General features: G+C 39.6%; 1 protein-coding gene across 1 annotated transcript in view; it reads right to left on the bottom strand.

Annotated features, from left to right (window-relative positions):
* gna11b (guanine nucleotide binding protein (G protein), alpha 11b (Gq class)) overlaps positions 1–13,326 on the bottom strand; it is a 55,920-nt gene that overhangs the window by 3,673 nt on the left and 38,921 nt on the right. The window contains exons 3-5 of the mRNA XM_053651116.1: positions 11,389–11,543; positions 7,480–7,608; positions 2,723–2,852 (exon numbers count right to left, since the gene is read on the bottom strand). Of these exons, the coding sequence (XP_053507091.1) occupies positions 2,723–2,852; positions 7,480–7,608; positions 11,389–11,543 (414 nt within the window). The remainder of the gene's footprint in view (positions 1–2,722; positions 2,853–7,479; positions 7,609–11,388; positions 11,544–13,326) is intronic.

The following is a 13,326-nucleotide window of genomic DNA, read 5'->3' as shown; positions in this document are numbered from 1 at the left end:
ATCTGCCGCCATCTCCGTGGTCAAGTATTGGCCATGCGTATACCTCAAACAATCAGATTCTCCAGCACAGAGAAGTGCCAAAGCACAACCCATGTGATATGTACATATACATATATACTAGGGATGTCACGAGAACCGATACTTCGGTACCAACATTCTTAAAACGTGACGGTACTTGTTTTTCTGCAGTAGCGTTGGTACTGTTTCGGTAATGAAACTACCGAGGTTGCAGTTCTTCCGGAACTGACGGGGGCAGCAAATACGCACAAGTGTTTTAGTCGGTCCACAAGTGGTGAAGAAGTAGAACAACTACAAGCACATGGGGAAAAACTACAGAAGTTGAGCTCCACCCCGACTCGTTGAGAGGAAACGTGGTATGGAATATGGAAATACTTCGCATTCGAGGCAGATGACAACAAACATAATTGATGCTCTGAAGCCGGTGTGCAACCGATGCTATTGTTCATTTCAAACAAAGCGAGGAAACACCTGGAATTTGGCGAAGCACTGAAAGACGGTCCTATTTTATGTCTGTTTGAGGCAGCTGGCATTGTGGCCGTGAAACCAGCTAATGTTATGCTCCATGTAATGTTAGCGATAGCCAGTTATTTGTTAATGACGCTAACGCATTGCAATGTTATAAACTACCTCCTAATGGGCCACCATGCATCGCCATTCAGCCCGTGTCCTGTCAGCTAAATGCAGCCTAATGTCACTAATAATTATTCAACTGTTCATGCTTTTAATAAATCTTTTTGGCCTGCCACCATATCAGCGAATTTAAACTAATGCTTGCATTCAGAGTATAAGAGGTGTGTGTGTGTGTGTCTCTGTGTGTGTGCACACGTGCGCGCATGTTTAGGAGTGCACCTCCAGTGTAGCCTCCACTCATTGTCAGACAGTGTTTGATAACTAAAATATCTCTCTCTCTCTTTTTGCCAGTATCAGCCAGAGGAGGATGTCCTCCAGGAGAGTTTTTAACTTCATTTTTGAAATTTTATTTTTAAACCACACTGTGGCATCGACTTTGGTATCGAGTACTTTTGGTGGTATCGGTACCGACTACTAGATTTTTGGTATCGTGACATAATATATACATATATTATATAAACACTCTGCAAGTAACTTGCAATTTTATGTTTCAAACCGAGATGGTGATAGAGAGGCACAAGTTCAGTACTGCAGCTTTAATGTTATGAAACATTATGTGGAAAACAATCTGTGAGACAAGTCAGATCCTGTTTTCTCTTACAGTATAACAGCTATCAACAATAGATCTCTCTTGAGCAATAGAACAACAATAGATCCTCTCTTTTTTTTTACTCTTGCAAAGACAAAAGAAATGCACCTGGCAAACCACGACACCTAAAAATGCTTACCTGGAAAAAAAAACAACCCCAACAACTTACTAATAGTTCAATAGCGTTGAAACCGCAGACTCCTTCTATAAACATTTCATAAAAGACCTCACCACCATATCAACTATAAAAAAATTTTTCTTTGTTAAATACACACACGTTTTTCGTCTGCTTATTAGTCTTAAGATTACATGAAGCTTTTACCATATACAGGTGCATCTCAAGAAATTAGAATATATATTATTCTGATATTTTGTATGTCTGGAAGCAGTGGATCCACTTCCTGCGCTCAGACCTCTGCCCACCCACATCCACCGTTCTGAGGGCACGAGGAGGACGGACAGGGAGAGAATAAATCAGGAGTGCGTGACTGGGTTAAATGACCTTTGTAAGCAGAATATATGAAATTGTACACATTACTTCTAGCTACAGGCGACAAAATCTATTCTACTGCTTGATCTATAAACATTAAAACCGGGAACCAAGAAGCTTTTGACCAAAATGAATGCTAATACAGAAGCTGGAGGAATAAGATCTTTAAACTAGGGCTGGAAAACGATGATACGACACTGGTAATGCCATATAAGAGACACTTAAATGAAAAAAATGAATAATTTAACAAAGGAAAACAATGTAATAATAATAATAATAATAATGAATCTAGATCATATGAAAGTTCCACTTTTTGAATTCAATTATGGAAAAAAAAATTAACTTATCCAAGATATTCAAATTTTTTAGAAGCACCTGTAATTCCCTACACAAGAGCTGTTACTATGGAAACTATATGTATTAGAACAAGCACATTAAGATTATTATTTATTAAAATTACTGTCAGAAAATTACATCAAGACCTCCTAACCAATCAGATTTGAGAATTTAAAAGTATAGTGATATAGTTTCCGGTCATGTTTTATTCCTTATACAAGAGCAAGATCATCTAAGCAAAGGAGAATTCTCCGATTCAACAAAATGAGCCTTACCAGTTGTTTAAAATGTAACCAGTGCAACCAGTGACTGAAAGTCAGTAGTAGTTGTAGTAGTAGTAACAATAGTAGTTGTATTAGTAGTAGTAATAGTAGTAGTAATAGTAGTAGTAGTAATAGCAGAAGTATTAATAGTAATAATAATAATAATAATAATAATAATAGCAGTAATAGTAGTAGTAATAATAATAATAGTAGTAGTAAAGAGCCACACTACCTATTTAGGTAAGGTGGCATTTTTGACATTACTGTATTGGCTTCACAGCTGCTCTCAGGGGTTTGGTCAAATGCATTCAGCGTTAAGCCAACATGAATTAGATGCTATTCTTTAGAACTGCAGGGGAGTCATACAGTAAGGCAGTCAGGTGTGCGTCTCACCTCATTGTCAGACTCCACCAGCACCTGGTCGTACTCGCTCAGCGCCACCAGGAACATGATGGACGTGACGTTCTCGAAGCAGTGGATCCACTTCCTGCGCTCAGACCTCTGCCCACCCACATCCACCATTCTGAGAGCACGAGGACAACGGACAGGGAGAGAACAAATCAGGAGTGTGTAACTGGGTTAAATGACCTTTGTAAGCAGAATATATGAAATTGTACACATTACTTCTAGCTACAGGCGACAAAATCTATTCTACTGCTTGCTCTATAAACACTAAGCTTTTGACCAAAATGAATGCTAATACAGAAGCTGGAGGAATAAGATCTTGCAACTAGGGCTGGAAAACGATGATGATACGACGCTGATAATGCCATATAAGAGACACTTCATTGAAAAAAACTAATAATTTAACAAAAGAAAACATTGAAACTGTTAAGGAGTTTTTACAATGCAGCACTACATTTGTTTTTTTTTTTTGTTTGTTTTTTTAAGTTGCAAAAAAACTAAATGACTATATTGGTGCATCATAAAACATTCTTTGAGCATTCTGATGTACATTCATATATAATATCATTCTCTTTGCAGGGAAATAATACAAGGAATAAACACCAGAATTTTTCAGCAGGAAAAAAAAAAAAAAAAAAAAAGTAACACCTGTTGTTAGTCCTTTAGAGATTACGGTGCAGCTTGTTCATAAATAATTTAGCAATTATACAATTATGTAATGGTTAACACTATAATAACTGAGCAGATGCATTAGGACTGAAATCTGAGAACTGGAACAAATACTTGGGGGGAAAATAGTATGTTTGGTTACAGGAAGTGAAAATATGAGAACACTTCTTTAGAAAATAAAGAATGTGATGATTTGAACTAAATTTGAACTTGCTCCTGACATAAGCACATGGCTTCCTGTCTTGAGATTAGAGATTAGTTAAGTAACTGTCTCTATTTTCGGACAGGATTAAGTTTACACGTGGATCTGGGATAATTCCATATATTGCGGGTGCTTCTATGCGATTTTAATTTTGTCCAGAGTTTTTCCTCCCCACTTCCCTGAGAAAATTACGGACCAAATTACCTACTGATATTTGCCCAACTCTGCAGTGGATAATCTTCGTCCCCTCCACATAGACACCTCTGTGATTTTGCAGGCAGATGTCTGGTCTTATATTACACAAGACACATCAGTCTACACTCTATACCCCATAATGACAAAAGGGAAAAAAAACCAAAAAAAACAAAACAAAACGGATTTGTGATGACTGTGATAATTTATTAAAAACAAAAAAACTGAAATATCACACTGATATAAGTACTCAGACCCCTAACTCAGCACTTAGTTGAAGCACCTTTGGCAGCAATTACAGCCTCAAGTCTTTTTGCGCATGATGCGAAGCTCTGCACACACGGATTCGGGGATTTTCTGCCATTCTTCTCTGCAGCTCCAGTCGGATGGGGCCCTGCCATTTTAAGGTCGCTCCAGAGATGTTCGATGGCGTTGGGCCACTCAAGGACGTTCACAGATTAGCCACTCTTGCATTGTCTTGGCTGTATGCTTGCGCTTGGGGTCAGAGTCCTGTTGGAAGGTGAACGTTTGGCCACGTCTGAGGCCCTGAGCGCTCTATAACAGGGTTTCATTAAGAATATCTCTGTATTTTGCTGCGTTCAGCTTTCTTTCCAGTGCTCCAGTCTCTTCTGCTGAAAAACACCCCCCACAACATGATGCTACCATCACCATGCTTCACCACTGGGATGGTATTGCACAGGTGATGAGCAGTTCCATGCTTTCCTCCAGACATGACTGTCAGGCCAAACAGTTCAATCTTCATTTCATGAGACCAGAGAATCTTGTTTCTCACAGCCTGAAAGTCCTTTAGGTGCTTTTTTTTTTTCTTCTTTCTGTTTGCAAATTCCAAATGGGCTTTCATGTACTGAAGAGACGCTTCCGTCCAGACACTCTGCCATAAAGCCCAGATCGGTGGAGTGTTGTAGTGATGGTTGACCTTCTTCAAGTTTCTCCCATCTCCACACATGATCTCTGGAGCTCAACTACAGTGACCATCAGGTTCTTGGACACCACTCGTACCAAGGCCCTTCTCCCCTGATTGCTCAGTTTGGCCAGGCGTCGAGCTCTATCTAGGAAGCATCCTGGCTGTTCCAAACTTCTTCCATTTAAGAATTATGGAGGCCACTGTGCCTCCAATCTTCAGTGCAGCAGAAAGTTTTTTGTAAACTTCGCCAGTTCTATACATCAACACAATCCTTTCTCTGAGCTCTGCAGGCAGTTAATTTGACCTCATGGATTGGTTTCTGCTCGGAAAATCATTTTTTTTAAACCCAATCATTTTTTAAACCGAATTTGCCACAGGTGGACTCCAATCAAAGTGTACAAACATCTCAAAGCTGATCCAGAGAAATGGGATGCATCTGACCGTCATAGCAAAGGGTCCGAGTACTTATGTCAATATGAGAGCAAATTTATTAAAAAGTAAAAGAAAAAAAAAAAAAAGAGTAAGTTATCACAAATCTGGTTTTTGCTTCGTCATTATGGGCGTGTAGGTTGATGTGGAGAAAAAAAATATATTTAAAGTATTTTATCAAAAGGCTGCAGCATAAAACTGAAGGGGTCTGAATACTTTCTCCCTCATATGCGCGCAATAGAAACACATGTACATGCATTTATTATATTCAAGTTGTTTCTTAATCGTCTAACGTTAGATGCTGCCACATAAATAAATATTAGGGGCTTAAAGAAAAAAAAAAAATAATAATTCGAATCGGAAAGTCTGTCCAACAGTCTACAAAATGGCCACATCAAATTACAAGCCAAGTTCCGATTTGAGCCAAAAATAAAGCGGTTGAAAACCTGAAAGTTTAAAAAAAAAAAAAAAAAATCAAAAGCACACTCCTTGGCGTGTTAGAGACAGAGCCAGCATATGAGGTTAGAGAGAGAGAGAGAGAACGAAAGCAAGAGAGAAAGAAAGAGAGAGAACGAAAGCAAGAGAGAAAGAAAGAGAGAGAACGAAAGCAAGAGAGAAAGAAAGAGAGAGAGAACGAAAGCAAGAGAGAGAGAGAGAGAGAGAGAGAGAAAGAGAGGGAGAGAAAAAAGAACAAAATAAAAAGAAAGAGAGAGAGAGAAAGAACGAAGAGAGAGAACTAAAGCAAGAAAGAGAGAAAGAAAGAAAGAAAGAAAGCGAGCGAGCTCAATTTTTTTTTGAACGCTCAAAGGAAACAGAAACCCCCTGAAATAATTTCACCAGTGTTCTCAGTGCCATTTTCTAAGTACATATCATATCATATTACAGTGCTGTGGAACGCCTATGAAGCAGTTATTGTCATCACTTCCGTCTAGAACAGCTCCCTCACCAAACCTCTCTTTTTTTTACTTCTCTTCAAAAAAAAACAAAAAAAAAACAAACAAAAACGCAGCTTGTTACGTTACCGAGAAACCGCAACATGCAAACTCTCATGTCCTGAAGACTTAACAGAACTCGATCTTATTGGCTCGTGCCCGAATCGTATTGTGTGGTATTGGTAGTGAATTGAAGTGTAATGAATTGTTACTTATTTAACGTATTGTATCGTATTGTACCCTACACATATCGAGAGGAGTATATTATCGTCTGAAAGAGGATGATTCATGCCTCTTAAATCAATAGAATCATAAATAGACTGCTAATGCAAAAAAAAATTCTCTCGTCCCATGTTAACTTTTGGTTGTGGTTTTATCACGGAGATGTTCTGATAAAAAAAAAAAAATTTAAAATATATGACCACCGGTGAGATGCTAATTCTAAGGCTAGGCCTTATGATGTAGAATGCATCAGTGAGTGTACTGTGTCTCTGTGCGTATTCACGACTGCCATTTAACCTCTCCTTTTACATGTTATACCAGGAAGGATTTAATCACTATTTATTTAGCTATGCTTCTCAGATCCAGCGAGTTTCAGAAACCCTCACCTAAACTATGTATACAGATCGAGAGATAGACGGGCGAGAGGCGAGGGCGTTATTGCAGGTTTCGGGGTGAACAGCGCCCCCCCGTGTCACTCCACCGCTCCAGCCCTGAGCCAGAAGCCCACAGAGGGGCCTTTGATAAATGAGGCCCTCTAGGAGCGCCTGCCTAAAATAAAGCTCCTTCACATCGGCCGTCCTCATTTCCTTCAGCCAGGGGCTCGCTGACCTACTTCCACACACACACACACACACACACACACACACACACACACACCCCCCCTCCGTAATGTAGGACGGGCTGCTAAACTTCAGAACGGACACGGAGAGGAAGAGAGAGAAGAGAGGAACAGGAGACTGTTTTATGAACGGAGTTTTCAAATGAAAAGATTTGATTGCGGTCATCGGAACCACTACAGAGATCTCTAGTTTCCCTGTTTTTACATTTTGAGTGGATCAACACTTCACTTTTCATCCTGACCTCCAAACAGAAATATAACATCCATCTGCCTGCTATCATTCCCAAAAAAGGAAAAAAAAAAAAAAAAAAAAAACCTGAATCCCAGGGAGCCATATTTCTCTCGCCAGACAAGAGAAAAAAGGTTTGCAGGTTTGCACAGCTCGATGTAAAGAAAAATCAATAGATCTGCAGTGAGGAGAGTTTGCTGATTGATGTTGGGGTTCAGTTTGATCTTTTTAGGTCAGTAAATCACACAGACACCCACTACGCCGAGAGCGGTTTGGGATAAAAATAAATAAATAAAAAAAACACATGTAGACAGTGTGTCTTCTACCTGAAAATGATGCTTTGCAAGTCGAAAGGGTACTCGATGATGCCCGTGGTTGGGATTCGGACCCTAAGTATGTCCTGCTGGGTGGGCAGATAGTGCTGCTCGGAGATACGGTCCAGATCGGATAGATAGCTAGACAGGGAAGGAGAGAAACAAAGAGACAGATATGAAGGTCGTAACATTGACAAATAATCCAGGACTTCTTCATGAGCTAGGAGTTCAGTAGTCTAGTGCTGAAGGCTTCTGTCCTGAGTGTGTCCATGATACTCGGCGCTGAAGATCCACAGGGTCTGGACGGTAGAGCTGCGAGATATGACGAGATACTAAAAAGAATTGCGTACTAGCTGATTCGGTAGTATTAATCAAATATCGACTCGTTACCTTATGAACTGAAATCGTGTTGTATTGTAGCAGATTCAGTGATAGCAAATAAAATACACTGTTGCCTTATGAGTGGAAATCGCATATCATACAGGATTCATAAAGTAAGGCTTACTTTCTTTCACTGGTTGTTGAACGTGCAACTACAAATGAAGAAAATAATAATCCAGACAAGCACGTGGGCTACTTCTTTTTGTCCAACCCTGGAGTGTGTAAGCGACACACTGCTGTAAAACTCAATGATCAGAGAAAAACTCTTTGGAGATTCAATAAATAATCTTATTGAAGCTATAAACCAGACGATCTTTATAATCAGATCCAGCAGTGTGGGGACCAACAATTTTTCCGTAGCTGCGGGATGAAGGACACGCATGTACACATGGCAAAAACTACATTCACTCACACTCTCTCTCTCTCACACACACACACACACAAACATCTAGAAGTAACTCTAATACAATACTGCATTTCTTTCATATCACTGGGCCATGCGAGTCAACTATGCCCGAGCTTTCCAGACTCCAGATATATTTTTTGTCAGAGATGCACCGATACTAAATTTCTCAGCCAATGCCGATAACTGATTATTTAGAGTGATATCGGCCGATACCAATAACCGATAGTTCTGCCTTCTTTTAAATGAATAACAATTAATTCCACAATTCTGAAAGAAATGCATATGAAAACTTTATTCTCTCCATTTCAACAAGTTGTTTCACAGTACCTGGTCTCATACACAGAAAACACATTACTCTAATTAACATTAACACATGAACTCAATTCTGAAGATTAAAGTAAGATTTCTTAACTTACTGAATGTTATTAATTCATATTAACATTGACTGAATTCTAAAAAACCTCCTGTTAGTCTCACATTCACTCACCACAAACAAAAGCATTTCTACTTCATCACTGAACATCAAATTGCGAATATCTATCATCAACTTTTTTATATATTAACATTAACTGGATATGAAATATACTACTCTACAAATATATTTTTCTGTGCAATATATACCTTTTTTGTCTTTCAACGGTGTACTGGCGCTTTAATTCAGCGCGAGCAGTTTGGCAAAAAAAAAATAAAAATAGACTCGACGCTGAAACTCCCGCTTCACTGCTGCTCACTTCCAGTGTAAAATTTTAGTGGTGCAGAGCTTACAGAGATTACAAACTGCAGTTTTGTCGACATTCCACACAAGAGACATCATCTTTACACACAGCACGAAATCAATGTGTCTTCCCGCCTGCATTTGATTGACAGGATATAATCGGCCCTGATCATCGGATGTTTTCAAACTATCGGCTGATAGCGCCAAAAATAGCCTTTAATCGGCCGATACGTCGGCGCATCTCTGATTTTTTGTGCATTTGGGTCCAAATTTCATTCCTTAGTGTGCTTATCATGAAGTAACTGACGATAGCTAAGGTGAGCCTGAGGCCACATCTGTTGTTACCTGAAGTTATGATGAACATTTTGTTGGAAAGATGTATGTATATTTGTGATCATACATAAATCCTAGATCTTGATTTAATCATTTTCATGAACAATCTTGTGAATGCGAATTAAAACAAATGTTTTAGTTATTATTTAAAAAAAAAAAAAGAAAGAAAAAAAGTGTGTGGCAGATTAAACCACGTACACAGCAGTAAATCGCAGGTCTTATCCAGCTTTATGATCATGTCTGCCCAACTGATGATTCTATCAGTGCAAACACGCAAGGCAGACTGATCTGGTGCTTTTCGTGAATAAACATGACCACGACAGCCGTCTTGTGCGTCTGCCATGATAACATCAGTTTGGAGAAAAACGATCAGAAAGCTGGATACGAACTATCCGCCTTTGACCTTTTCCCGTAGCCCGTTTACAAACAACCGCGGTCTCGTTCACGCGCCGCTAACTGCTCCAGACGAAACTTTGATAACCTTTAATGGTGGAATTGTGTGAACTTTCTTCAGTTCGGGACTATAACTCGCTCATCTTCAAAAGTGTGTTTTCCCTGTCAAAATACCCTACACAATGTGCGTATACGTGAAACCTTTAAGATTCTGAAGCTTGTATCCAAAATAAGTGCACAAAAAATATCAACCCTCTAAACTACGGAATGTCTGAGGATGAAACCAACCCTGCGTTCACAATAGTAAGTGACAAGGTACTAATGCTGCTTGTTTGTCTCTTGTGGGTGTGGTCTAGTGACCACTAGTGGGTGTGGTCTGGTATTCTGATTAGAAATGGCAGTAGCTGTATATTAGTTTCTAAAGCCAGCTAATTCAAAACAGATTAAATAATGCACTAACCAGCATGAACACTGGTTGCTTGATTTACATGTTAAGTGCTCGGAAATTCTTCTAGCTTTACTAGTTCGGTTCGCTCACCAAAGGTAATGCATCTTCCAATTTTATGCGTCAATCAGTAAACGGGAACGAATTACAGGTAGGAACTCAAGTGGAAAGTTGGGAACTGAAGAAGTGTTGGAGCGCAAACGGCATGGGATTGATTTGAGGAGTCATTCGAGCCCACTGTGTGGATTAGCTGTGTTATGGCGTCATATCTAATCTGCAAAGAATTGAGAAAAGCTCGATTTAAATGTCGTTTGTGTACGTACACGGAAAAAGATTGGTCCTAGGTCATTTTGTCGCTAGTATGAACCTAGCTTAAGGCAGACCAGCATCTCTCCATAGACATGCACTGGCTGGCAGTTGAATCTGGTTTTTTTTGACAATATGCACATTGACATTTCACAGTACTTCACAATAGCAGCTAATCTGGCCTCTATTGGTCTTTTATATACATGATTCTTTTTACACAGTTAGGTTTTTTTTTTTCCAGATATGTAAATATTACACAGGGTACTAATCTGTAACGTGCCTCGTCTCTGGTGTGGTACCCTCATGGTCCATCCATTTATATAACTTATACAAGTTTTAAAAGGTATACTACAAACTATGCTTTCAGCTGAAAGATAATAAAGTTGGCCAAAAAAACAAACAAACAAACAACAAAAAAAACAGGGATCTTTTGAACTACCCTTCACATGCAACACACACTTACTCAAGCAGGGGGCGCTGTTTTGTGTCTTTCACATTCCACCGTCATTCTCAGCTCGCTGTCCTGCACGGTTTCATGAGACGAAGTTGAAGGTTTATGACCCGGCACAGTGACAGAGCATCGCAGCTGCTGGAAGCTCGTGAATTCATTGAACTCGTTTACATCCTGGATTGCTAAATCAATGCAACATTCAGACGCAGTGCCCCCAAGGCTATTTTCTCGAGTCTTGTTCGTTTGAGTGCTCCAAGAATAAACAAAGGCTTTTCACCGAACCTTTACGTAAGATTACATGTAGTTCAGACAGTTTAGAACCTTCAGTTCGCTTATATTAACCTTGTCGCTCTTTCATTCATACACACAGATTTAATTATTGTAGAAAATCCAATAAAGCTTTAATGCTGGCGCTCTCCCACATACACGTACGCAATAACAGCACCTTGAAAAATCAGTCCAACACTATAGTAAAGTGTGTGTATACTTACTATTTAGTGGAGTCAGAGAGCTGGTACTCTCTGCGGCGGTCGTAGGCCTCCTGGATGCCCGGATCTGACCACAGCATCTTAATGGCGTTCACGTAGGGCTGATCAAATGACGAGACTTTCTCGATGTCCACCTCCTTCACCAGCATGGCGTTGGCCTGCAGTCAAATTACAACCCCGATACAGGAAATTAACACAGCTGCAGGAAGAAAAAGGACCGGTGTGGATTACAACGCAGGTAATGGGCGGCTGTGGCTCAGGTGGTAGAGCGGGTTGTCCATTAATCGAAGGGTTGGCAGTTTGATTCCCGGCCCATGTGACTCCACATGCCGAAGTGTCCTTGGGCAAGACACTGAACCCCGAGTTGCTCCCGATGGCAAGCTAGCGCCTTGCACTACCATTGGTGTGTGTGTGTGAGAATGGGTGAACGAGACACAGTGTAAAGCGCTTTGGAACGGCTAAGATACGTAAAACGGAAATGTTTAGTGTGTGAACTTTATGAATCATGGAGCTGTCACTCCTTGGCCACGTTCAAGACAGCATCTCTCCGCTGTTGTCTCCAAAAATAATGATTTCATTCGCTTCAGAAATATTGACGTGTACGTGATCTTAACTAAACATTCTCAGACCTCTACCTGGTAAACTATACAGGCATTATAATGAAATGCAGCTTATAGGACCCCATTTTGACTAGCAGCAGGACTGTGTCCCAGTTTTGTAGTACATCCTGAAATCATGTCCAGTGTACTACAAAAAACAACAAAACAAAAACAACCACCAAACTACTCAAACACATTTTCTTCTGCATTCGAATAGATTTATAACAAAAATATGATGATGGTGTGTGCGTGTCACCGCCAGTTTACATATTAACGTACAGGGGCGTATATGGCAGACATACAAGCATTTAGCATTTCTGGAAGGAGTCTCCAGTTTCAGTGCTTTAACAGTCTGAGGTAAAGCTGTAGCTTCAAGTTTTCAGATACTGAAGGTCTTTACGGTTTCTCGGAAACACGATTATCTACATTGTTTTTGTAGAGAGAGGAAAAAAAAAAGAGAGCTTTTTAAGAAATAAAGCAAATAAATAAACAAAAATATATTTTGTAATAAAAGTAGTTTTGTAAGAACTACTTGTCTCGGGAAAACCGCTGTGTTTTAAGAGGAATAACACACTTCAGGACGTGATGTTATAATAAAATAGTCAACTCCGCAATGGTAACTACCCTGTTGATGATTATTTTTAAATCAATTATAAAAAATATTCGAATTATTTTCAGCACATCCCAAATGTTTTTTTTTTAAAGTCCTTATTAAACATATTTTAAATACTACATACAGTGTTCATTTTTAATTTCACGAAAGCTTCAAGTGCAGATAATTATTTGTCATGCTGTACGTGCAAACAGACGACTGCTTGAAGCCGTGGGCTGCGTGCTAAATCACGTACTTACCTACTATATAGTAACCGAAATACATGCATCCTGCCTACTATACAGTAAGTACGTACGTACGCGGTTTGGGACGCAGCCGTGCTCTCGTTTGCCGTCAAACGGTTGAGCGCTGCCGTGTGTGTACGTGTCCCGTCACAAAATGCGGTGAAAACTCCCACACGACGTTAATAATGTGATTAAGGTGTGTACATGTCTGTAACGTGACTAAAACAGGAATATTCCACATGCCTTAATTCCATTTGTGTTTACTTCGAGTATGACTTTAGTTTCTATTAAGGTAATAAAAGAATTGCTGTTTACATGCTAGTTTCTTAATTAGGAGTATCGACCTAATCGGGTTAATATCGGATTATTGTTGTCCATGTAAAAGTAAAAAAATCTGAAAGATGTTTAGAAGGAAAAAAACCCCCCAAAGAACAAAACCCTGGCTGCTCTGTGGTGGACAATGACGAACTGATTACAGAGGCTGTGAGCGAACATTAAAACAAAG

This window comes from Ictalurus furcatus, chromosome 20 (assembly GCF_023375685.1).
Source record: "Ictalurus furcatus strain D&B chromosome 20, Billie_1.0, whole genome shotgun sequence".
Classification (NCBI taxonomy): domain Eukaryota; kingdom Metazoa; phylum Chordata; class Actinopteri; order Siluriformes; family Ictaluridae; genus Ictalurus; species Ictalurus furcatus.
Note: the sequence above shows the minus strand (reverse complement) of the source record. Positions and strands in the feature narration are given on the sequence as shown.